This window comes from Leptonychotes weddellii, chromosome 6 (genome assembly GCF_054177405.1).
Source record: "Leptonychotes weddellii isolate Sample4059 chromosome 6, ASM5417740v2, whole genome shotgun sequence".
Taxonomy (NCBI): domain Eukaryota; kingdom Metazoa; phylum Chordata; class Mammalia; order Carnivora; family Phocidae; genus Leptonychotes; species Leptonychotes weddellii.
The window spans coordinates 87,849,728-87,876,711 of NC_138374.1; the positions used below are offsets into that span (position 1 = coordinate 87,849,728).

At 43.1% G+C, this 26,984-nt stretch overlaps 1 protein-coding gene across 4 annotated transcripts; it reads left to right on the forward strand.

The window, feature by feature from the left end:
* The first annotated feature begins 88 nt into the window (after positions 1 to 88).
* SELP (selectin P) lies at positions 89 to 26,348 on the forward strand. Of its 4 annotated transcripts, none has more exons than XM_081824564.1 (10): positions 90 to 280; positions 11,477 to 11,567; positions 13,212 to 13,598; positions 17,178 to 17,285; positions 17,949 to 18,134; positions 18,669 to 18,854; positions 19,453 to 19,638; positions 21,081 to 21,266; positions 23,820 to 24,005; positions 26,031 to 26,345. In XM_081824564.1, the coding sequence occupies exons 1-10, from the start codon at positions 185 to 187 to the stop codon at positions 26,261 to 26,263; spliced, it is 1,845 nt and encodes a 614-aa protein (XP_081680690.1). In that variant the 5' UTR covers positions 90 to 184; the 3' UTR covers positions 26,264 to 26,345. The 4 variants fall into 4 exon arrangements, with proteins under 4 accessions (XP_081680692.1, XP_081680690.1, XP_081680691.1 ...); XM_081824565.1 differs by lacking the exon at positions 90 to 280 and adding an exon at positions 3,086 to 3,151 and having other exon boundaries at positions 26,031 to 26,342; XM_081824567.1 differs by lacking the exon at positions 90 to 280 and adding an exon at positions 3,270 to 3,371 and having other exon boundaries at positions 26,031 to 26,344.
* Positions 26,349 to 26,984: the final 636 nt, after the last annotated feature.

Below are 26,984 nucleotides of genomic sequence, written 5' to 3' on the forward strand. Positions count from 1 at the left end.
TTACTGTCTGAAACCTTTGCCCAGATGACTGATTTCACTGCCTTTCCTTCCCTTTCAAAAACTGGAGAGCAAAGATAGAGAAAAGAAATGCTTAATCATAACACCACAGACCAATTTAAATAGAGTTTCAAGCAGAAGATTTAGAAGCTCGAGAGACTTGTGTGTGATATCTTCCGAAAGCTGTATGGGAAGGGTTGACATCTTTGTTCATGACTGTGTCAGCCAAGAGGGGAGGGTCAGACACTTCAGGAGAATAAGCCACAAGGGATCCCTTTATCTGGTAAGTTGTTTTTCTTCTCCCATTCCCCCCTTTCTGGGAAGTTTTGATAAAGTCCATTTAAGCCATCGGAAGAGTTAACTTTATCCTTCATTGTTCATCTTTACGTTGTATGTGTATCTCTACTTAGATGTACTTATATACTGCAGGGGTAATTGTAACTACAGCAGAAATATATTTTAAAGCATCACAAAGGTTTATGATATATCATCAAACAAAACAAAAAAAGCGCATGGTACTGAGTGTATAATGGGATTCTAATTCCATTCCAATTCCACAGTATTAGGGGAGATCTTTTTCCCCTTCTCTGTGCCTTTCTGAATTTTCTTGTCTTTTTCTTTCTTTTCTAATTAACAATGAACATATTATATTAACAATAAGGGGGAGGAGCTATATGTTCTTTTTAAAGTTCTAGCCTTTCATCTTCCAGCCTGTTATGTAGAAAGTTCCCTAGTGTTCTCTGAGTAGATGTACCAGCTGTACAGGAGTAATTAACTGCCTTCTATTTCACAGGATGACAGGTGGTGCACGTGCTGACAGCCATAACATGGCTTGAGACTGGGCACGGTCCAGGTGCTCCCTACCTGTCCAGTCTCCTTTACCACCCTCCAGCCACTGTGACAGTCCAGAGGCTCCCAGGCTGCTCTAAGCTTTGACCGACCTAGAATGTTCTCCCTACCTGATGTAGTAATGCTTATTCGAAGTACGACCTCAGCTCTGAAGTCACTGTCCCTGGGAGCCTTCCTCAGGTCAAGTTCCCATCATATCTTTTCACTGTAGCACATTTTTTTCTTTCTGCATTTATTCGTGTGATTTTTATTTAATATCTAATGACGCTTCCCTAAAAAAAATAAATAAATAAGTGTGAGGTCCACTAGGGTTTTCCCAAATCTCCAGTGTTAGCATGCTGCCTGGAACATTGGAGGGATGCAAATAATTGTTGCATGTGTGAATGCATCTATGATGAAATAGGATAAGTAGAAATCCAAGTGGAGAAGGGAGGGAGCATTTTCATCGTGTCTGCCCAGAGTCATCAATCTAACTAATGAATCACAGGTATTTGTTGAGTGTCTATTTGCCCTCTGCTAGACACAATAGGAGAGGAAGACTAACATAGCAGAGGGGCCCATAGACTATGAAGAGATGAGAAAACATATGGAACAGATAAATCACACTACCTATTAAACTACATTGGCATTATATTGTATTTTTAATGGCCACATAAATAGAAACAATCCAAATTTTCTACATAGACGATATCCATTCAAGCAAATGGTATTCAGGTTTTCAGCCTGAACAGCCTTTCAACAAAGTCAAGTGTTTTCCCACCATGTTTCTTCCCAGAAATCCTTCTCTACTTCCCTCAGACTCCCTAAAACTTAACATTATCCAACTTAAAACACGTTATCAATAAGGACCTACAGTCTACAGAGCACCTTCCCTCATACCCATCTGAGAAATGTTTTTAAAAGGAGGCAATGCCAAGAGGGTCTGGAGAGTGAAAATAAGCACAGAGGAAAAGGAGGCAAGTCTCAGGAAAACAAAAGCCCCCATGCACATGCACTCTCTGTGTGCCAGGTACGCTCCAAGCCCTTCCCATATAAATCCATTAATGGTCCTAACACTTCCACGCAGTGACTGTTATCTTTGTTTATTATTGAGATAGCTGAAGGAACTGAGTCCCAAGGAGGATAGTAAGTTGCCTAGCGCACACCGCCGGTGGCTGGCAGAGCCCAGCAGTCCAGCTCCAGGGCCGGGGCTCCCAACTACTGCATCACTCGAGCTGCCCCCCTCTTCTCCCCTCTCAGTATCTGTGTTCCCCTCTTGTTACTCCTTCATTGCCACCTCCCTGCTCAGGCTTTCTACCTCTACATAATTAATCCCTTCCTCTTGGGCCCAAATTCCTCAGTGCAAATGCAGCCCCAAACTCCTTAAATCATCGTTATCTTTGGACTTCTCTCCAGATCCTTCCATTTTATTCCATTTTTAATCTACCCACAAGATGCCTATTTACAAGCTGTAACACTCATGGAGAGAATGAAGAATAACACCCAACACTGCACAACTAGAACCCCAAGAAGATAAACGGGAGGTAGCGTTTTCTGACTTGACACTGAGTACGCGACACTTGATTTGAGGCTGGCTGATAACTCTGAGAAGTAAAAACAATGGCTTACTTTGGGTGAGTGCCCACTGTGGGCCAGATATGGTTTCAAGCACTCTCCACGTATTAACTCATTCAACCACACAACAACCTGTCAGGTGAGTTCTGTCACTGTCATTCTGTTTCACAGTTGGAAAAAAGAGGCATAGAGAGTTTAGGTCATTTGCCTAATGGTGAGACACACGTGCGGCCAACATGGGACTCAGGCGGCTCAGCCACAGAGCCCAGGCTGAAGAGCACTGAGCCAACACCTCCTACTCCCACACACGAAACTTCCAGTTTACATTTTTTTTTTCTGATACAAGAAGCAGAAGCTCTTTTCTAATAATGACCCATGTCTGTTATATTTCATTTCAAAACTGTTTCCAGCAATCACACCTCCCCCCACCACCCCCCGGCCAGGATTTTCTCAGTGGCTTTTTCCTTTCCTACCTTATTATTTTGTATTATTATTTTTGCTCCCTTGCCTCAGAAGGCTGCTGGAATTGTTAACATTCACTGAGATTTCACAATAACTGGAAAATTTACACTGGGGCATTATGATTAAGACAGAGCATATTTTCCAAACATACGACCTTAAATTGGGGCTCATATCATAATCAGAGGAAACTTGACCCCTGGGGGTGTGGGCACTATTCCTGCGCTGCTCAGCCCAGGATGTCCAGGAGTGATTCACACTTGCCCCTGTCTCCAGACCATCCTCCATGGAAGTAGGTAACCTCCTACCCCCCGGTTACCACTGCTACTAAGTATTATCAACTGCTCCTGTATTATCAACATCCAAATTCATGGGAAGGGCTGTGGTGAATTTCTGGAACTTGAATAGGAAGTTGCTTTTCTAAACAGCTTGACACTGAGGGGAGGCAGCAAGACTATAAGAAGTCTGGGTTGGGCAGACGGCAGAGAGGAAGCCAAGGCGCAGAGGAGATGGTAAGTTCCTTTCTCTGTACTCTGGGAACTGGATGAGATGGTGGCGTAGAGGCTGAGTCCGGCAGGTAAAGTGAGGAAGAGCAGTAGTCAAGGCTCTTTATGTTGAATAGCCCTTTGAAGTGTGAGCATGTCCAAACCTGCGGTCCATTTTGACCCTCTAACATCCTTGGGGGTTGACGTTGCTATTTCCATGTGATGAATGAAGCCCCTGAGTCTTATGGAGACCAGGAGTTTCACCTACGGCCGCACTGCTAGGCTTGACGTTGTCTGGATCTGGACTTCGGTCCCTTGGCTCCCCTGCTGCTGTTTTTCCTTCTGGAGCTTACAGAAACTCTCATGGTGCAGTTCTTGGTAAACCCTTGGCCACCTTCTCCAGGATTGCTCTTCTTTCTGGCTTGAAGGCGAGGCTGAGCAGGTGTCCTGGGACAACCTGTGATTGAATGTGGTCTCGTCCCATCCCTCCTAGTTCCCTCTCTGAGCCCTAGGAGTCTGCTGGGACTTATGTGGAGTATCCGCATGGTTTCCATTTCTGCCTTAAGTCTCCATCCTGTTAGTGATTCGGTTTCTTCATCTGTAAAATAAGTAAGTTCTAGCACTTTACTTTATAGTGTCATTGTGAAGATTAAATAAGATTGCACTGAAAAACATTTAAATCAGAGGCTGGCACATGGTAGCTGATTAGTAAATGTCAGCTATTATTGTTGTGAAAAAGAAAAAATTTGTGGAGTTTGGGATCCAGGAAAGATACAAGGAAAACTAGGCATTTTTGAACTCGTTAACAGATAAGACACATGGTTTTACTTCTGACTTACCAGGAGTATCTCCCACAGTCCCAGGGTCCAAAATCCTGCAATCCGTGGCTAGCAAGGAATCAGCTCTCTCTGTTTTTGAGCCATTTTCCATGGGATGCCAGAAGAAAGCAGCATTCATACATGATTCACCTCACCTCTTTACTTTACTATGGTACACTTCTCAAATATTTGCAATGGGGATTTTCTGTACTGGGGAGAATAGAGAAGAAGACTGAAGAGAACAGGAATGAGTTTGAGTCTGTCCTGAGTTTGAACTCCAATGACATGAGAATGTGGATTGATTTTGTCTCATCTTTTGCATATCATACATCCTCTGTGTTGGTCAACTTACATGGATAAGGAGTTAGTCATCTCTTCCTTTTATTCAGTTTGGGATCCTCCTCTATATCAGAAGTATGTTAACACATTGGATCGTGGGATTCCTTGAGGTTCTAGTGAAAATACAACTCTTCATCCCAGATGAAAATGCAAACATCCACATAAACACCAAGCTTTCTGGACAAGTACAGTGGGTTCCCCAACCCGCACATGGGTCTTAGGTTAAGAACCCCACTCTATTGCCTCCTGTGCTTTATGCTTAGAAGCTCCTCCATTAGCCTCTTGAAACTGGGCTGGAACTCTGCAATCTAGTGCTGAGGACTCCAGCTCTAGAACTGTTTTTAGTATTCCAAAAGTAAGACCTTTTCCTTTGCCCCTGGGCACATTTGGCTCTTGGGATTCAGGAACCTTAACCCTCTGTGTGTAAATTTGGCTTCAAGTTCAGAGTGGCTTCAATTAACCTCTAGGACCTGAGGAAAGAGGCTAAGGTTTATCTGGTGGGGTGTTTTCAATGAGATGAATCTCAGAGAGGGGAGCTCTTGATTGGGAACTTGCAATTAAATTATGCTGATGTTAGTCAGAGTTCTAGTGGTTTAGGGAACAGGTCTGGATTTTCTTCCATTTATACCTTAACCTTCTTAGGTCTGAGGCTTTTAGTTCTTACTCTTTCATTACCTGTTTTTCAAAATGAAGCTACCTGGTTCACCTTCTCCGGGGCTGGCCACTGGCTCTTAGAATATGTAGCTTCAGAATCCTGTAAGTGGAAGCTTACTAATCAAATTTTCAAAAATCAGAATGACCTGCTGCATAATGGGCAATACTGAGAAAAGACCCTGGACCAATCCTAGAGAGTAGGCACATGGTGGTTTCATGAATGACATTTATTACATTATCTTTTAGGTGTCTCACTTCTTTGATTGAAAAGCAGACAGAAACTTCATAAAGTCAAATACAAAATGATTCCTTTATATTTGTAGGGATATAGCTCAGTCATGCCCCAATGGACTTTTTAAAAATTAGGTATGCTACTTTATTTTTAATGCTAGTATTTCAACCTAAATAATGGTGATTGGTAGTCTAATTTAAATATGCGCTTTGATTCTCAGTGTTAATGTCCTGGGTTCCTGCCTGTCTTTATTTCTAGTTTGCTATTGGCCTAGAGACCCCTTTTTTTTTTTTTCCACTGTGTTTCATTTTCTACCTTTAAGCTGCTGGGGCTACTAACATCAGTGCTCTGCCACCACCACTATCGTCCAGAAACTTCAGGGCAGTATTGTGCAGTTGTGATGCCTTGTGAAACCTGGACTCTGCCACCAGCAATTTGTGTAGTTCTGCCTCCTCCGTGACTCTGACATCTACCTCCCTGCTTTGCGTTCCCATTGCCCACAGCCCAAGCCAGACCCCCTTTTACTCCCACTGGGACTAGTACAGTAGGCTCCCCTTTGCACAGCACAACCTCTCTGCAGCTAATTCATCAAAACCGCCATAATCAGGTGCATCTGCTCAGGACGCTTCTCTGTTCAGAGCCCTGGCAATTAGATCCCTTCTGCGCACTATTACATCAGACTCACAAGATCTAGTCCCAAACTGATGTGATTTGGAGGGGGGGTGGTTCGGAGCCGGCAGCCACAAAAGAATTCTTGAGACTTTTTCAGTACAAAAAGAGTGTTTTTATTATAGCATGGGGACAGGACCCGTGGGCAGAAAGAGCTGCACTGGGATTGTGAGGAGTGACTGGTGATATAAGATTCTCTATCCTATGGAAGGGAGGGTGATGTTAGGGTTCCAGGAAATTGAGTCTATAGCTTTCTGGAGATTGCTCTTTTATTGTAAATCATTAAGACAGTTGCAAACTGATGGAGACTCCTGTCCTGCATGACTGTGAGCTCTATCAGTTAGCCCTTTGTTTTTCCCTTTCCTTTGTTCTTGGACAGCCAGCAGTGCCTGAGGAATTTCACACATATCCCACCTGGGAGGGGGGTGGGTTGCAGGGAGTTAGCTTGTGCTGTGCCCTCAGCTCCCTTTTTGCTCCCTCATCAAAACTACCTTTTCAATTAACCTCTAGGACCTCCCAGTTTTCGACATCAATCAGACCACATCATTGCCTCTATTAAAACACCCCAGCCTCTGATTCCTCTGCATTTAGAACAAAATCTCATCCCCTTGTTTTAGTTCCTAAAGCCCCGGAGTGATCTGTCACCAGCTTCATGTCATGCTCTTCCACTGCTCATTCCATTCCAGCCACACTGATGCTTCATGTTCTGTGAACACTCCACACTTTGCTGCCACTCAATACCTTCACATCAACTTTTCCTTCTGTCTTAATTCTCTTCTTCCTGATTCTCCCTGGCTGGCTTCTTCTGGCCCTTCTGCTTTCAGTTAAAAATGACCTTAGAGAGATCTGCCCTGAGCTCCCTGCCTAAGGGAACCACCCAGCCCCTCTACCACATAACTCCACTTTAATTCCCTACCTAGCGCTTATCACTAGTTGTTTCCAGGTTTCGAGTTTATTTGTTAGGAACTGCTGTGTATTTATTGGCATTTCATTGTCTGTCTTCCTCAATAGATTGTATATTCCACAGGACAGGAATGGTATCTGTTTTTACCATTTTAAGGCCAGTGCCTTGAAGAGTACCTGACACATTGTAGGCATTTGATAAATTAATAGCTACTGAAATAAACAATGGGAAAGAACAGGGAGTAACGGGGAGCGCCTATCTTGGTGGGGGCGGTGGCGGGGAGGGGAGGATTGGTGATAGAGAAGTCTCCTTTCAGGAGGAGATTTTTGGATTTAGAGCTAGGCACACAGAGAAGGAGAGGGCTCTCTGGGCAATAAGGAGAACATAGGGCACATACAGGGCATTCTGGAAACTACAAGATGTTTTGTTATAAATGCATTGTAGAATTGTGTGGGGGTGAATAAACTGAAAGTTAATGGCAGGAGATGAGACTAGACAAAAAGAAGAGGCCACATTTCGAAGGGTCTTACATGTGTCATCTTGAAGAGTTTGTGTTTATTGCTCAAGGAGTAGGAACAGCTGATGGACTTTAAATAGTAAAGTAATATGATCAGGTTTTTGTGTTAGGAATATCTTCTGACTTCATTATAGAGAAATAATTGAACATGGGTAACTTGAAGATAGTAACTTGAGGAGAGACCAATTAGAAGATGTGCAGAAAGGAAAGAATTATGTACCTTAATGGTAAGTGGAAATCTGGAGAATGACTAAGTATCTGGTCAGAAGGTAAAGTCAATAGGATTTGATGACAGGTTGATGTGAAGGGTTTGGACAAAGGAGAAAGATCCTTGGTCTTTGAACCTTCATGGTCCACCTGATGAAGGACTTCAGCGTCTCAGGCCTCAGGTCAGTGAGACTGTCTGCTAGTAGGAACCTATGCCTCTTATATGAGTCCCCTTTGGTGCTAGAGGCTTTCTGAGAGTCACACTCACTCCAGAGGGTTAGATTGAAATTTGCTTTCTCGTTCCCAACTTCTAAGAGCTGCTGCTACTTGATGCCCCTCCAGGCTTTTCTGAAACACACCACCCATTATAAAAATCCTCAATTTCCCCACTTCTCCACATATCCTTCTATCTTACCTGTATGGTGTTAAGAGAGTGAGTCCTACTCATTTGTTCCCTCACACAGGATGTGAGCCATCACGCCCCTTGCTTCTCTCACAAGCAAATAGAATGAGACAAAGTACCAAGATCATTTTTTTTGTACAACTTTCTTACACTCTTCTGCTTAATCATAACATACTTTTAAATTTGATATAATTACTGCTGTAGCCCTTAAATATTGAGTTATAATCATCATATATTTTTTCAGTATTTTCCTACTCAGCACCCACTTCTTACTTTCAGTCATTCCTGTGCCATTGTTCTTATTTATTTGTTCATTCATTCATAAAATATTTATTAAACATGAAGTGTCTGCTCTCTACTATAGCTGAGATTCAGACCTAAGTCATCTTGGCCTTGAGAAGCCTTGGCCAGCAGCATTCTCCAACTGTACACTCATATGCTTGCTTTGCATTTGGGTTGCAGATGTCATGCTCAGGAGGGAAGTCAGGGTTGGAGATGCTGCCTGGGGGCCATTTGGCACACAGATGACCAGAAGAAGACCTCAGGAAAGCAGATGAGTGATAAGAGAATAGGGTCATGGAGGCAGGACCCCAGGGTACTCTCTATCTCTACAAGTGCAAGCAGAGGGTTGAGATAGACTCAGAGGAAGACTCATCAAAATTGCTCAAGATGTCAGATAAGAGTCAAAAGAAGAACCAACAGAAACATTTTAAATAAAAGGAAGTATTCAGTAGTATTTATTGCTGCAGAAAGGTCAAGGAAGATAAGAAGGGAGAGTGTTCACTGGGTTTGTTAATTAGGTTTGCAGTGGTAAAGTTAGCAAAAGCAGTTTCGTGGGCTGGTGGTTGGAGGAGGCTGGAGAATAAAGGGAAACAAGGAAGTTAAAGAACCTGAACCAAAGCGGAAGGAGAGAAATCAGTATTAGGGCAGAAGGCAAACAGTCCAGGGAGGGACATTGTCAATTCTGCCTCTGAAAGCACAAAGCTGTGGTCTACAACACAGGAGGAAATAATCGCTTTCCATGGTACCATTTCTGCCAACTTTGATACCGGCAGCCATCGGACTCCTGCTGGCATCCAGTACCTCCTCCTAAGCAAAGTGAGGGCAAGGGAAAAAACATTTGGTCTTGCACTTTCTCTCTGCCCCTCTCTTCACCCCATTTTTTCAGTTCTTAGGAAAAGTAAAATTAAAGAGAACCACAGTGTGAAGCAGCTTTAATGAAGGTTTACCCAGGCACAGGATGTGATTTTAATGACCCAGTCACAGACTGTTTCCCAGTGACTTCTAGTTTGAAGTTGACTGCCAGAGAACATTAAAGGAAAGATTAGCAGAGCATGTGGCCATTTCTCTTAGAGACATTTCCTCTTGTTTCAACACTTAAGTGGCTTAGTAACACAGGGAACAGTCCTTAAATCTCTAGGATCTTAGAGTTGAAGATGACACTGTGGAACAGGAACAGATGTGAGAAAGCCTGCCCACCCCAAGGAAATTTCAGAGGAAAATGGCCACTCAAAGGAAGATTCTTAGGCATCACCCATTCTCCAGGCTCACACACAAAACCCTTGTCCATTGCCAGTGACTTACTCTGTTGCCTTGAATTTCACAGAGATTTGAACTTGTGGTCCATTAAACACGGACAGACTTAGTGAGTCCATGAACCAACTGAAATTGCCTAAAAAAACCCTGCAACTGAGCATTTTTTTAAGAATCCTGACTGTAGCTCTTATCAGACTTTCAAAGGAATTCAAAAGTCCTGCAAGAATAAGAATCATTATGGTAACCCAACATCCACCTTGAAAACCTTAAAAATTTAAAAACTCTCTCTCTCTCTCAATTCTGTTTAAACCACATTTCAAAGTTTAAACAAACTAGTTAAAATGTGAAACAGCTCTTTTGGGATAGTGGCTGGAGTTGGGCACTGATAGGGAAGCAGGAGCCTCCCTTGACCAACCTCCCACACACTTCCTTGAACTTTCCCTAAAGCCAGAGAAACCCCTAGAAATGCTCTACGGAGAAATGTACAGGGAGACAAACACTTCCAAAGGGCACACAGAGAGCACCACTAGATTGCAAACACTATATTTCTCCTCTAGTCTACTGGATAAGAAATCCAGCGCATGTTCAAAGGTAAATATTGGGGTCTCCTTCATGAGATCTACATTATTGTGTTCTTCAGCTGTAATACTTTTGCTGCTTGTGCCTCTGAAAGAATTTTGGAAAATTGTACAAGCTCTCACACCTTTCTAAGGGGAAAGCTAACTTTTTTGTCAGAAGTTTTAAAACTAATAAAAGATGGGATGTCCAATACATTGTAAAGAATAGCCTTTTACAATAAATGTCACATCATTTCTTAATATTCATTCCAGTGGAATTAAATGCTATAGTGATCTAATAACCCTCATCACTTAAAAAAAAAAACATAACTAAGTTCCGGATAATAGGAAATTTTATATTATTTGTTTTCTCTCCTTTAATACCTATTTCTATTCCACTTCCTCTGCAGAATTATAACCTAATATAATACAATTTTAAGCTTAAAGTCTTTACTTGATCACTACATCTTACTTCTTTACAAAAAAGGTAATAAATCAAAATTTAAAAGATTGAATTTCCTGAAAGCACATGTGATTTTAGACTCCCCAACCTTCAGTTCTTTCATGTGTGACAGGAAGGAGTTGCACAAGATGAGTATTCCTGGAACTTATTTGCCTAAAACATTTTTAAAATGTTAACAGATTTGATGAAATCCCAACAGAAGGGAACTCATTAGAAATAATACTTGCTATTGATCCAAAGGGAGTAAGTTTATTATATGTGTTAAAATATATATGTACTTTGCATATATATTAAATATTGAATAATATTGTGGACATAGGCTGAAATTGTCAAGCAAGAAGATAAAACATAGATCAATAATACAGAGTAGATGGCATAGCACAGGACAATTCACTGATGCCCCGTGCATCAAAGTATAGGTCAGTCAGGGAGTTTGCATGCAACTTCCTAGTATTCGGGGGTATGGCATACTAGTTCTTAAAGGGAGATTATTGCATAATAATAATGACAATATTTTTCTTATGTGTTTATTACAAAGTGTTTCATAAACAAAAAATATTAGTTGCACAAAGTAGTTACTTGACAAATATTTGTCGAATGAAAGAAGAAACAAATTCTGTCCTCGGTAAGAAACAAATTCTGTCCTCGGTGTTGGTTCAGGGTACAACTCAGAACAGAGCAGTGAGAAATAAGAATGAAGCAGAGGGCTTGAACCTCCATACTGATGGAAACAGGGAGAATTATGACTCAATATAATGATTATTAACAAGAATTTTTTTGACCCCATTGATTTCACATCAATGCTAAAAAGAAGTTTTCTTTTCTTGTTTCAGGCCAGGTGCCTAAAAGCCATCTGGAACTGGAGATTTCAGAGAGTGATCTTCAGAACTGTCCAACTCCTTTGCTTCAGTGCCCTGATCTTTGGTAAAATTTATGTTAACCCTTCATCTGGGCCTGAGTAATGAGGGGACCTTCTCCAAGTAGGAGAATTTAAGGATGGTAGTCAGTTGTTATGAGGCATGGGAATACTCTCCCCACCCAAATGCCTGGAAAAAAAAAATGCACCCAACACCATCACATTGCTGGAAAACTCTGGACAAACTGAAACGGACATCTCCAGGACCAATTATCTATTAGACACAGCGGGCACTGGTCCACAGTACCGTTACGGACCCACAAAAATGTCTTAGCATACTATATATATATATAGTAAATTGTAAAATTTATTAGCAATTGTAAAATATAGTTTTGAATATTTTATTATGGAGGAAGAGGCAGATTAAGGCAAAACTGCCTAAACTCCATGGAGGTCAATAATGCAGCCCTGGTGACTCCAAAATAAAGTTTTAGGGCAAAGCAATTCAATAGAGGTGTCAGTGAGGGAGAGACAAACATAAATGACCCTCATGTGGGCAGTAGAGGACAGGGTTGAATAGGAAAAAGACTCTATAAACAGGAAAGAGAGCCACTTCCAGGTCTGATTGCTTGCATTGTACACTTCTTCACATGGGATCTGGCCTCTTCTGGCCCGGGTGAGTTCCCACTGGCTACAAAAACAGTATCTTCCATCAGAGTGCCCCTTACACTTTTGAAGGGCACATACTTTATTTCATTTAATATCACAAACATGTCTTCAAAAGGCTTGTTTTAACAAGTGAGTGAGCGGAAATGGAGGACACAGCGTAATTTAACAAAGAGAAATAGTCAAGAGGTGGAATGAGTGTAAGATTGCAGATCAGGAGATTTGATTTGTAACCTGTCTCCGCCACAAACATGTTGTCTTTCACTCAACAAGTATTTACTGAACACCTGTTAAGTGCCAAGCTCTGTGTTTGGTGTGAAGGACCCAGAGATAAAAACAGACCACTATCAGGATTCACAATCTAGCATCTTACCATGTCACAGGAAGAGACATTCCAATACCCAGTGATAAGGGAGGTGGAAGCAGAGATGAGGTGCAGTGGGAGCCTGGAGGAAGGAGCAGCAAGCCTACCTGGGCAAGTCATGAAAAGTAGGGTGAAGAAAATTTACAAGGCATATGTGGGGAGGGCAGCCAGAATAGCAGGAAGAGCATTGCAAAGATACAAAGTGGGAGTCTGTTTTGCTAAGAAGGTAAATATGGTGGGTGATGAGGCTGGGCCAGCAGCTAGACTCCAGATCATAGAGCATCTTATTTTCCATGTGAAGAGGCAGAACCTGTAGATTCAAAGCAGCCACCAAGACATTTTATGTGTCATTTAAATTGGGTGAATTAATTAATATGTCTCTTCCATTTATAAAAGGAGGAGAAGATTAGACGACCCAACTCTGTTACCATTATGATTTCAAATCTCTAATACTAAGGATCCTCAGAGTACAATTTCCTATTCTGACTTCACATATATATTTTTAGGTGAAAGATGGAAACTACTCTTCTTCCTTAAAACAACTAGATTAGACATAAAAGAGTCATGTTTTAAGTATTTGTTTTCCAGTCAGAAGCTCATCTGACTACATAGAAGTGTATTTATGCTCACAGAATCCTTCTGGTTAGGGATGCTAACCTGGCATTCACTCTCCTTTACTCAGAATTAATAAAGCAGAAAGAAGTGGCAGCATGGACCTATAATTACAGCACGAAAGCATATTCATGGAACCATTCCCGGGTATTCTGCCAGAAGCACTACACGGATTTAGTGGCCATCCAGAATAAAAAAGAAATTGCTTACCTCAATGATGTCATACCTTACTACAGCTCTTACTACTGGATTGGGATCCGGAAGATCAATGATAAATGGACCTGGGTGGGAACCAAAAAGCCTCTCACCAAAGAGGCTGAGAACTGGGCTGACAATGAGCCCAACAACAAGAAGAACAACCAGGACTGTGTGGAGATCTACATCAAGAGTGTGTTGGCCCCTGGCAAGTGGAATGATGAGCCCTGCGGGAAAAGGAAGCGGGCACTATGCTATACAGGTAGGATCTTCTCTACTCTGAAGATTGTCTGTTTAAAACAAATAACTTCCCTGGTTCATTAATATAGCCACTGTGTCGGTAACATTGAGTCACAAAGCCAGGGATGTGAGAACAAAGAATAAACTACAATCAAGCAGTGTTACTGAGCACCTTGAAGAATATAAGATCAGGATTAGAGAAAACTGGATTTTTGAAACTAGAATTTTATGATAATTTTACGATCATCTGACCCATCTTCTTCATTTCATAACTGATGAAGTAGATGCTCAGAAAGTTTTGGTTTCCTAAAATTTATGTCCAGAGCTTTTTTGCACCACTCTGCCCTAGTAGAAGTTGAAAGGTAGCTTGACCCTGCCCCCAGGAGACACAGCTGTAACTAATACTTACTGCTCGTCAGTATGGTGCAGGCATTGCTGTTAGTTCATGGGTCAGGAGTCTATTTCGTATCAGTTTCGTCTAGTCCTTGGGAGAACCTCATCAACTGGGTCCTCTAGTACTCTCATCTCACTGATGAGACAAAGGCTCAGGCTAATAAGGGATCTACTCAAGGTTCTAAGCTACTTGATGGTGGAGTTGGTTTCAAACTCATGATCCAAAGTTGGTGTTTTTTAGCCACAAATGCTACTGTACTCTCTGCTCTACATTCTCATGAGACACCATGAGAACATGACCAAGAATCACAAATGCTTTAGATTCCCTTCAACAACAACCTGTGTTCAGGTGTGATGGACTTTGGGAGAGGTTCGGGGTGTGAGGAAAGGGAAGAGGTAACTGGGAGGGTATTTGCTTCTCAATGAAGTAAGCAGTTCCCAAGTAAGCAGACATGCATGGAAGCTTGGTCTTCCTGTACTCATGTGCTTGTTCCATCTTTCTGATGCTGCTTCTCACATAGAGGAGCCCCTCCTGCCCCATGTAGTGCACAAACCCTGTGGCTAGAGAGAGACTTGACGGCCCTGGGCAAGACAGTCCTGAGTACTCTGAAGCTTCTTCTTTCATAAATCATCTTACAGATGCCACACTCTGCTATGTATGTTCTAAAATCAACATGGATGGAACTGGAGGGGATTATGCTAAGTGAAATAAGTCAAGCAGAGAAAGACAATTATCATATGGTTTCACTCCTTATGTGGAGCATAAGGAATAGCACAGAGGACCACAGGGGAAGGGAGGGAAAACTGAATGGGAAGAAATCAGAGGGGGAGACAAACCATGAGAGACTCTGGACTCTGGGAACCAAAATGAGGGTTACAGAAGGGAGAGGGTGGGGGGATGGGGTAACTAGGTGATGGCTATTAAGGAGGGCATGTGTGGTGATGAACACTGGGTGTTTTACCCAACTAATGAATCGTTAAACACTACATCAAAAACTAACGATGTACTATATGCTGGCTATTTGAACATAAAAAACAAAATAAAGTAAAAAATAAATAAATAAATTCTTTAAATTATATAAACACCTCCCCTCAGAGCTCTTCCTCCACTTTCCTCTACTTTCTCTCTCTCTCCTCGCTCAAGCCTCCTATCTGAGAGAAAACATATCCATAAATGCATTGTCATGTATTCAGGTCTCATTTTATAAATAATTTATAAACAAACAAACAAATTCGTTAATTTAAAAAATCAGGACCTGTTCTTTGTAGGCCAGGATGGACATTACCAGAATATTAGTGCATCCTGCTGCCCTCCCAGTCAAATCCCGACACTCCCTGGGTTATGCCTCCCTGGAACGGTCCCTGGAAGATTATCTTGGTTGCCAGTCGATGTTTCCAGTATGCCACTGCTTCCCCTCCCTGCCCAACCTTCAACATCCATATCTGCAAGACCGTTTTCCCCAATAAAACTTGCAAAAAGTCACAAGGAAGAAAAGGGATTACTCCTGGCATGCACGACGCTGATGCCACTCCTCTAACCTGCAACAATAGTGGACATCGTTAATTGTTGCAATTTCACTGGAGCACAGTCAGTTCTCATGTCCACCAATGCAACACCCTTGGCAGCCACTATCACTGAGTGGCATTTTGCCACCCAAGATGTAAAGGGTGTAGGGAACCATCAACTCTCTGTGGGAGATGGATGAGAAATAGATATGTAGACTACAACAAGAAATTAAGTGGGACCAATTCTCTAAATGTCAGGATTTGTTAGACCTCGGAACAGTCTAGCCAAAAAAAAAAAAAAAAGATTCATTCAGTGAATCAACATTATGTCCTTTCCTGGGGATTCAAAGGTATAGACAAGTTACTAACCTGCTTGAAACCCTAAAGTGGAGACTATAGACTTTGACTGTTTTTTCATGTCTAACATTCTGAGATCCTGAGGAAGCTACAATCAGAACAAAATGCATATGCTCTGAAAGCATAGGGCAGACAGGTATCGCTGGTGGAAGACACTGGTGGGGTCAAGGTGATAGGATGGAAGATGTGGACCAAAGTCTATCTCTAGGCTACTGCTCCTTCTGCATCTTCCCATTACTTGAAACCCTTCCCAGTAGCCCCATGCAGCTTCACCAAACTTGCTGGCTGCCTCAAGAACGTCCTCCTGCAGAATCTGCATGACTTTTAGATTTTAGCATCTCAGAGTTGAGAGGGAATGTAGAGGTCATCTAATATAACCCTCTATGTAACATATGAATTTCCTCTTATAATGGACCCCAAAGTGGACCATGTGTAGCCAGGGCTTAGTGCAGAGGAAACACTATCAGAAAATAGTCTAGCCTCAGACCTTACCCCCAGCTATGACCTCATCAGTAAAAATGTTCTCAGTGCTTTCATATTTTCAATTCTAATGCTAACCCTCCATCAGGTGCATAGTGCACAGATCCATCTCCAAAAAGTCTCTTGCAGGAAAGAAACCCCAGCCCCTCTCCATTCAGACTTACTGAGAAGGGCCTGGCCGGCCATCATGCTCTCCACAACTAAGCCTGGCATATTTGGACCTGCGAAACACCTCTTCATGAGACTGTCCTGTACCACGGGGAAGTCTTAAGCATCTCATTTGGTTCCTCTGCTCCTCCACCAGTGGTGTTGGGTACAGATTTGAAATGAACAAAAGGTGGAAGGGCTTTGGCCCTGATCTTGGGCAGGTTGGCCTCAGAGAAGTAACTTGTCTGAGGTCCCATAATAGTAGGCAGGAGAGCCGCGATTCTGATCACATATGTGTGACCGCCCACATCTGATTCCTAATCTTTATGCTCTACTCTCTGTCATAGGGGCTTCTGTAATAATAGAACTCTAGAACATTATTGGTTAAAAGTCACAACCTATTTTGTGCCACATAGAGGAGTTTCTCTGTCTCACATCCATTGGTGACTCTTTGTCTCTCTGTGCCACACATAGCAATCCCTCCTTAGGCAACACTCAACTCAGCCTAAGGTGGAAGCCATGCAACATTCCGGTGGGGCTCCTACAATGTCCTTCATGGGGACCAGGCTGGCACCCCAAGAGGACATGGTCATTTTCTGTTGTTTGGCTGGCTCAATCTTATCTGAGTGGGGCTGAGTCTGTGGCTTGGGGAAGAATCCAGCTTTTCTTCCCACCTCCCGGGAATGCCCATGATTCTGATCCTTCTGTATGCATGCAGCCTCCTGCCAGGACACATCCTGTAGCAAGCAAGGAGAGTGCATTGAGACCATCGGGAACTACACCTGCTCCTGCTTCCCTGGATTCTATGGACCAGAATGTGAATATGGTGAGGCCACTATTTTGTAGTTATTGTTGTGGCCATTGGTCTTGTGCTGGAGGTGGTGTCAGGAAGCAAATCATGTTGAAGACTCTCCAGTGAGTAAAGGCTAGCCCTGGCCCTCTCCATGGTCTGTCAGTCTGCCCCACTCCAACTGTCCCAAGACACACGCTCTGGGTAAAACATTTCATTCTTGGAACATTTGCTCATAAAATCCAAAAAACATAAACGAAGCAAAACAAAAGCAGATTTTGCTCATTTGAAATAAAAACCAGTGAAAGATTGATTATTTCCCAAGATGTAGCTAATACAAAGGCAGCAAGTAAAGATGACCAGGTTGGGTTAGCAGCCCAGAAAGACAGGGTTAGGGCGCCTGGGTGGCTCAGATGGTTAAGCGTCTGCCTTCGGCTCAGGTCATGATCCCAGGGTCCTGGGATCGAGTCCCACATTGGGCTCCCGGCTCAGCGGGGAGCCTGCTTCTCCCTCTGACCCTCGCCCCTCTCATGCTGTTTCTCTCTCGCTCGCTCTCTAAAAAATAAATAAAATCTTTAAAAAAAATAAAAAAGAAAGACAGGGTTAAGAGGGTTATACAAATAGCTTCCAACTTCTAGCAAAACTGACATGGTCTTTAAACCTGCAATGAAAAGAAAAATCAATATTTTGTCCCCACAGTCAGAGAGTGTGGGGGTTTTGATCTCCCTCAGCATATATTCATGAACTGCAGCCACCCTCTGGGAAGCTTCTCTTTCAATTCAGAGTGCAGTTTCCACTGCTCTGAAGGGTACGAATTGAATGGCCCCAGCAAGCTGGAATGCTTGGCTTCTGGAACCTGGACGAATGAGCCACCACAATGTATAGGTATGTAAACCCTATTCTTTCTATCCTCACTGACAACTACGGTTTCAGAGGGGGAAAACAAGCTTTCTCCATTAAAAAACATGAGAAAGCATGAGGATCCACATTAGATGGGGAATTCTGATTTTTACTATTACCCATCAATGAGAGTAACGCTAATTTTGCTTTTCATGATGTTTTCTATCTATAGAGTGAGGTAATCAGCGTAGTTCTTGATTCTCAGGCAAAAGTATCACAAAGGGAGACAGGTCCTTTCTCCCTTTATTAATTGCAAAGCAAGCAGAGTATAATAATAAGGACTTAGGGCTGAGTATTGTTAATTTGATCATTTTACCTTGCTTCTTTAAAAAGTAAATGAACAATGAGGATGTTTGGATCTTTTGAAACCGCTACTGAAAAGTGCCGTCTAACCAACCAGGTGTATCACCTTGCCCATCACTTAGGGAAGGTTATAGATAGCTGCTGTAGCATCCTGAGGTTTCCCAGGTGCTGGGCATAACCCACAGGCTCACACCATTGCTCTGTGGTTGTTTGTAGCTGTCCAGTGCCCACCCCTGAGGACTCCTGAGCGAGGAAGCGTGACCTGCCCACACTCTGCTGAAGCATTCCAGTATGGGTCCAGCTGCCGCTTTAGCTGTGAAGAGGGGTTTGCATTAGTTGGGTCAGAGGTGGTGCAGTGCACGGCCTCGGGGCTGTGGACAGCCGCAGCCCCAGTGTGTGAAGGTGAGTTTCCGGGGGGTTGGAGATGCATAATGTCCACTGTGCCCAGTTCTTGCTGTGAGTACAGATGACTGGCCAGCTATGGAGAAGTTGGCCTGAACCACCACAACGTGACCCTCCTTCCACCTGACACCCAGTACATTGGGTACATCTGGGATAGGAAAAGAGTGTCAGGCGCCAGGAAAACAAGAGGCTGATTTCACTACAGACTAAATTTAAAAGTCCTCCCTTCTCCCAAACTCACATCCTTGAACAGTTTGAGAATGGGCCCCATTCATAAATTTCACACAAGAAGGAAACAATGGCATCTATGTCTGTAAGTAGAAGACCTACCAGGACAGGTTTATGGAGGTAAAGGGAAGAGAGGATATTACAAAAACCTTGGAAGACTCCTTTTTTTTTTTTTTTTTTTTTAAGATTAAGGTCACCCTGTGGACTGGTCCTCCAAGTCTGGACAAACATCATGAGGGTCTCTGACCCTTACAGATTCCTAGCTCCACCTGGATTTCCTGAGGTGGTTTTATCAGTGCCTTCTGGCCATGGGCCTGGTTTTCTCCTTCGTCAGTATCTTTCTCTCTCTCTCCTTGGTTGTTCTCTCCAGCTGTGCAGTGTCCGCTCCTGGAAGCCCCTGGCAAGGGATCCATGGACTGTGTTCATCCCCTCGCTGCGTTTGCTTATGGCTCCAGCTGCAAATTTGAATGCGAACCTGGCTATCAAGTGAGGGGCTGGGCCTCACTCCGCTGCACTGGCTCTGGCCAATGGACCTCACCCTCGCCAGCCTGTGAGGGTAGGAGTTTCCTTTAGTTGCTCCCTTCCACCCAGGAAGGGTCATGGCACCGTGGAAAGATCAGGGGCTCTTCACCTCAGGATGGCCTCCTCCAGACTCTGACACTGGAACAGGTTATCCAACCTCCAGGAGGCACGGTTTCCTCACCCATGAAATGAGCTAAGAATTCCCAGGTCCTTTTGTGAGAATGAAGGATATAAAAAGTACACAATGAAATTGCATGTGTAAAGTAGCCAGCATTGGACTGGGCATTCAGTTTCTATCTCTTTTTTTCCCTTCCTGCCTCACTGGCAATAAAAGCTGTGGGACAAGTCCTCTACTTGAGAGGAAGTCAGAACGGTGGCGATTAGGACAAGGAGGGGGATTCCCCATTGTAGTCTTTGGAGGTGACTTTGACGGTTGCACAAGAGCACAAAGCTGAATTCTGTGCAGTTGCCTCATACCCTCAGCTTATTAGGCAGAAAGGGGGATCGGGGAGCAGTAAATTGAAGATTGGATCAGCGAGTGCCCAGGAGATTTGATTACAAGCCTAGCTCTGCTACTGTCCAGATATAAGACCTTGGGGAAGTAACAACATTTCTGAACCTCACTTTTCTCATCCGTAAAGGAAGAGAGAACAAGCACTAGAGGATCTTTGGTTCTTAGAGGTCCCGATTCTGTAAAAACCAGAGGTCTAAGCCCAGGGTATAACGGGAGGTCTTTATACTCTGAAAAAAAAAAAAAAAAAAACCACCAGGAACAGTCTGGAGACGAAATGCTTTATCAAGGAAGTGCATGAGGAAATCAGACTTCATCAGAACTGAGGTCACTCAGGGATTAATTTTGTGCAGGAATTCTCCTTGGGCTGCACTCACTTGGCAAGTGAAGTCTGATGACAATGACATCCTGTGTTTCAGAGATATGGCCCATTCAGGATCATTTTATAAGCCTAGGTAACAGTGTGTCAATGATGAGCTGTATTAGTCCAGCCTTTTCCTTAAAAGTCCAGCCTATTCTATATCAATTCTTTCCAGATCCAATTCCACAAATATTACCAGTAAATATTTAATACCAATCACTGCCAGGCCCTGGGATACAACTAGGAATGACTGAGCCCAACCTCAAGGAGACTGTGGTCCAAGGGGCAGTGCTACAATAGTGTCTGCAGGTGCCGGGGGGATGGGGAGCACACTAAAGGAGTCCCTACGCCTGAGCTGCGGTGGGCAGGGAAGGCTTCTTAAGGACAGTGACATCTAAGCTGAAGTCCAAGGGCAGGTGAATGATCCAGGCAAAAAGGGCATAGGAAGATGTTCTGGGCAGATTCCATTTTGGAAAAGGGAGGATTCAGTGTTCTGAACATGCTGATAATATGGGTAGGAAAGATGCATCTCTTGAGAGGCTCTCCTGAGAAGGAACTGAGCCCTTCCATTACCCAGTTTCAGATGACAATTGTCTCCATTTAGCCATTGCCTGTGGGCCGCTGGAGAGTCCTGTTCATGGAAGCATGGATTGTTCCCCATCCTCGAGAGCATTTCAGGACAACACCAGCTGTAGCTTCCGTTGTGCTGAGGGTTTCAGGCTGGAAGGAGCTGACCTAGTCCAGTGTACTGACTTGGGACGGTGGACAGCGCCAGCCCCGGTGTGTCAAGGTACTGTGACATTGGAACGTTCCTTCTGTGTCTCTCAGTTTATTAAAGGCATCACACCTGCATTTAGAAGTAAGTCATTTATTCATCAGACATTCACTAAGAACTACTAGTGCCAGGCCCTTTGTGCTGGCCCTAGGGATGAAATGGTGAGCAAAGCACACATCCATTACAGCATATTAGAACTCAAGATGAAGATTGCACTGATTGATGGAGTGGGTTGGCATGAAGGAGACAGGGGTTGGGAGGAAGGAATGATGAATGAGGAACAACGTGGGATGGTAGAAGAGTAATGGGCAAGGCATTTAGTCTATTTCTGTCATTTCCTGGCAACAAGCTTTTGGTCTCTCTGAAGTTCAGTGTCTCCTGTAAAATGGAAGTATTATTATCTGCCTTGCCTACGGGCCTCATTCGTGGTTGTGAATTAATGTGTGTAAAAGTGAGCTTAAAACTGCTACGAGTTTTACAAACGTATGTAAAACATGGGGCGCCTGAGTGGCTCAGTCGTTAAGCATCTGCCTTCAGCTCGGATCATGATCCCAGAGTCCTGGGATTGAGGCCCACATTGGGCTCCCTGCTCGGTGGGAAGCCTGCTTCTCCCTCTCCCACTCCCCCTGCTTGTGTTCCCTCTCTCGCTGTGTCTCTCTCTGTCAAATAAATAAAGTCTTTAAAAAAAAAAAAAACAAATGTATGTAAAACAATAACATTACCTTATAAATCCTATGTCTGTGATCTGATTTTACAAAGTAATCTTCTTTTAATAGTTCATGTTTTCCATATTTTGCTCTTACAGAAGAACAAAGGCATAGGGAAGTCACTAGGATTATTATTTTGACAAGGGGTATCCCACACAGAAGTCATGTCCCAGAGATGCAACATTGACATTTCATGTTGCTATTTACTGGGATCCCCGGGCAAGTTATGAGAATCCCCTGGATCTAAGTATACCCCGATTTAAAAATGAGGCAGTAATTTGAAAGCAGGGTTGCAAGGAGGGAAAAAGATTTGTACACCCATGTCCATAGCAGCATTATTTATAATAGTTAAAATGTGGAAGCAACCCAAGTGTCCCTCAGTGGATGAACGGATAAGCCAAATGTGGTTGATATATACAATGGAATATTATTTCACCTTAAAAAAAGAAGGAGATTCTAACATGTTACAACATGGATGAACCTCAGGGACATTATGCCAAGTGAAACAAGCCAGTCGTAAAAGACGGATAAGGATAAGGGATGAGTGCACTCATATGAGGTCCCTAGCGTAGTCAAAATCATAGAGACAGAAAGTAGAATGGAGGTTGCAAAGGGCTGGAGGAGGGGGATGTGGAGTTCCTGTTTAAGGAGTGTAGAGTTTCAGTGTGAGACGATGACAGATGTTCTACCGCTGGTTGGTGATGGCTGCACGGCAAGATGAGTGTACTTTATGTCGGTGAACTGTGCACTTAAAAATAGTCAAGTGGTAAATGGTAAATTTTATACTGTGTGTACTCTACCACGATTAAAAAAATGGAAAAATCAACCCAAAAATGAGGCAGCGAGGGAGTAGATGACCATGCACCATGATGGTGAGGGTACTGGGATGTGTTGTGAATTTATGGTCTGAGAGGAGACAGACACAAAAGAGCCCTTTGCTGTGCTTCGAAGGGAGGGAAGGATCTTAAGAGACCACTGGGGCCATTCTTGTCTTCAGGCACGTAAATGTCTTATCACACCCCAGAGATAATTGGGTACTCTCTTAAGCTTCCCGAGATATGGCCTCAATAACTCCCTTGCCAGGCTTCCCAGGTGTTTTCTGCTGTGACGGTGAGATCAGGGTCTGCAACTCATGCGTACTTTTAATAGTATTACCACTGTCTATCACCACTAGAACTGCTGCTGCTTGCTGCTACCAGCAGATACTATTTATTGAACACTTTATAGTCTAACTCCGTAAGGTAATTACAATTACTGTTCACATTTTTAAGATGAGAAAAGACTTAACATATTAGGATGCACCTGTCCTCTCTCTATGACCATCTATTTTATATGATTGAGATCATAGCATATATATAATTTTTAGTCTGCTTTTTCACTGAACATTGTACATTGAGACACCTCCCATATCTTTTCAAGGTGAAATATATCATTTTTAGTGACCTTTAGTGTTCCTTTCATCGATCCACCATAATTTATTTTCAGCCTCTGATTAGTGGCATTTGTATTTATTTTCAATATTTTGCTCTTACAAATAATGTCTTCATAAAAAAAATCTCTGAATTGATTTTTTGATAAGCATCGTGATTACATTCTTAGCATACATTCTTGGGTCTAACAATATGATCTTGAAAAATTATTCATGCATATTGTCAAAATGTTTAACAATGGCTTAGAATTTTCCTTATAAAATTCTTCATGTGCTATTGTGATGGATGCTTTTCTCATCCCCCAGTTTAAACATGCCCCATTCAGAAATGCCTGTTCTTGGCACTAGAAAGGGTTAAGGGGTCAAAATTAATGAGTACTTGTGTGTTACTCTGTCCTCACTCCCTTACTTCTTTACTTCCTCACCTCTTAGCTCTGCAGTGCCATGATCTTCCAGCTCCAAACAAGGCCCAGGTGAACTGCTCCCACCCATTTGGTGCCTTTAGGTACCAATCAACCTGCAGCTTCACCTGCAAGGAAGGCTTACACCTGGTGGGAGCAAGCATGCTGCAGTGCTTGGGTTCCGGCAACTGGAGCGCTCCTCCTCCAGAATGCCAAGGTAAAGTGAATTCTTTCCAGTCATCTTTGAAATCCATTGTAGGCTCTATTTTAAAAGGCTATATGCTAGTGGTGGTGACTGTCTAGGGGCCAGAAGCTTGAAATGGACTGGAAATTAATAAACACTTTCATCCTGTAACCCACTGATTCCAAATGCAGGTGCTGGGGTTGAATATACCTTCCAGGCAGGGTCTGGAAAGACCAGAGTGAGGCTTGCAACCTTGCCTTCTCAGCTTTAATCCTGGCTACACAGGAGCCTGGAGATATTACAAAGTTCATGCAGTTTTGGGGAAAAACTCAGAATCCTTGAGGAGGCTTATCACAGTGACTAGAATTCTTCCACAGAATTCTATCACAGTAACCAGTTATAGTTCACTGCCCTATACTGTCCTGCCTGTGGGTGTCTCACTACAAGGAGGTCGATACTCACCATGACTTCCTGTGACCTTCCAGTTCCCTTCTGCTTTTAGCTCTTTGTTTACTCTGACTGAACTTTCTCCTCTTGTTGCTGGGTGAGCATCAAGTGAAATACCCAAATGTGGGCTGAGCAGGAAGGTGCCGAGAGGCTTGCAACCCGCTCGCTGTTGTAAGACTTCTGAGAGGGTGTTATCAGACAATTTCCCTCTTCAATGTCCTCTTTGCCTTGTTGCCTTCTGATATGCAGCTACCATAACCCCAGCTATCAGAAGGCAAGACCACAAAAGAGCTGGAAACGCATTCCATGGCACCAAGACCCTCCCAATTTGTCCTTACAGGTTACAGGCTTCTTGACTTGTCTCCTCTCCTCTTTCCCACCACACACACATACACACTACAGAAAGATGTTTCAGGTGGGAGAAAATGACTAGGTCTTTGGAGAAGTTGATCAGGTTGAGGGGAACATAGATGGAGAGGGGAGAGGGTAAAGGGAATAGAAAGGTATAAAAAATACTCTTAGAACCTCAAGCAGTTGAGGTCAGTGGCTAAAGAATGGCCCTGGGTTCAGCCCTACTGTCACTGACTCTGGTCTGAAGCCATACACTAGTCAGTCAAACCAAACAGTGAAGAAGAAACCCCTAAACCATGCATTCTCATAGTCTTCACTTTTTAATGTCAACATGTTGAATCTGGGCATTATAGTTTCATTAAATGGCAGAGGGACATCTCAACAGCTATTAACACTTACATACAGAGTGTTTTTGCTTTTGACTCTTGTAAAAATTTTGGGAGCTATGCAATGCCATTCTCCACATTTTAAAAGTGAAGATATTGAGGCTCAGAGAAGTTAAGTGACTTGTCCCACGTCACAGAGCATGATCTCCAACCCAAGTAAGTCCCCTAGCATCTCAAACTCTATATGTATAAACTGTGGTAAAGAACCATGAGATGTAATTTACCTTTTCTATAAGTGAAGAAGTAGAGTCGTTGGGGCTGGTCACCATAGGATGACATTGATGGGAAGAGCATTTGCAGATGGCCAGTTACGTTACGTGCCTACCACATGTCCATGATTTTTAAAATATTTTTAAATTTAATTTTTACATATTATTTAACTTATTATTTTATATAACTGAGGATCCCTGCTAAGCAAGGAGTGTTATTTTTCCCATTTCATACATGAAGCAACTGAAGTTCAGAAAGGTCTAGAGACACATTGCTGGTAAGGAACACATTTGTCACTGTTTTCTGGCAAGGTCATTAAGTCTGTTTCTGAAGGTGTCAAGGAAGCAGCCACTTCCATGCCTGTCCAGGGACACCTGAAATGCTATCTTTCCAAAGCACCAGCTCCCTTTTAAAATGACCTTTAAAGCTCTTTGTGGGTGAAGGTTTCAGGATGCCAATCAACTGTTAGCTGCTGCTATTTTATATATCCGTGACCTCTAACTGGTGAGAAAGCAGCATGAAATTCAAAGGACCACTTCTAACCAAATGCTGCCCTTATGGATTAAGCATGTGTGTGCACACATGCATGCACACACACACTGATTTCAGGTTGCTGTGTTCTAAAATGACCCCATCTCTCCTCTCTCTACCATGCCCATTGTAGCCATTCCCTGCACACCTCTGCTAAGCCCTTGGAATGGAACAATGACCTGTGTCCAGCCTCTTGGGAATTCTGGTTATAAGTCCACATGCCAATTCGCCTGTGATGAAGGATTCTCTTTATCTGGACCACAAATATTGGATTGTACTCCATCTGGACATTGGACAGGTTCCCCACCAATATGTGAAGGTAGGATTGTGGGTCTGTCCTTTCTTACGGCTTCTCAGACAAAATGAAAGAAGGAAGGATCACCAGGGATTCATGTAAAACTGTTCCTAAGCTAAAGGAAACACACTCTCCACAAAGCATGGTAATTTCTGTCTTGCTTTCTGCATATTCCTATAACTTTAAACATTTCACAATTTCATAAAGTGCTTTAATATCACTGTGACATTTGATGTTTGCCACCATTCTGAAATAATGGGGAAAGGTAGTGTCATGTCCATTTCCCAGATGAGAAAGCAGAGGCTCAGGGAGGTTAAGTAACCTGTTGCAGTTCACACCCTTAGTAAGTGATGAAGCTCAGCTATGTCACTGGGACTTTAACTTCTTTAAAGTGTTTTTCCACTGGCTCTTTATTCCTTCCTACATTTACCTTCACTGAGCACTGCTAAACCCCAGGCTCTGAGCTAATGCGGGCATGGATGTGATATCACCTCCACCCCTCGAGGACCTCGTAAGCTACTCGGGCATGTCTCTCCTGGCTCTGCTTCCCATGTGGACTAGGAGGTCTTCCAGGGCAGGAACCGTGCCTTCTTCATCTTTGTATCCCCTGCAGCAACTAGATGGAAGTGGCTGTGTGACAAATACTTGCTCAGCTGCAGCGTACCATTTACTGGTTAAATTTACTCAAGCACAAACCCTGTTGACCATGAATTGCAGGACCCTCAAAGGCAGGAGCCGGATCCTATCTATCTTTGTCTCCCCCAAACATCTGGCTAACATAACACAGTCCCT

Bases quoted from the DNA above. Each gene is read 5' to 3' on its own strand.
- SELP (XM_081824564.1), top strand. From the start codon at position 185: ATGGGAAGGGTTGACATCTTTGTTCATGACTGTGTCAGCCAAGAGGGG. The intron at 21,267-23,819 runs GTACTGTGACAT...CTCACCTCTTAG, and splicing joins GCCAGCCCCGGTGTGTCAAG to CTCTGCAGTGCCATGATCTT. The intron at 24,006-26,030 runs GTAAAGTGAATT...TGCCCATTGTAG, and splicing joins TCCTCCTCCAGAATGCCAAG to CCATTCCCTGCACACCTCTG.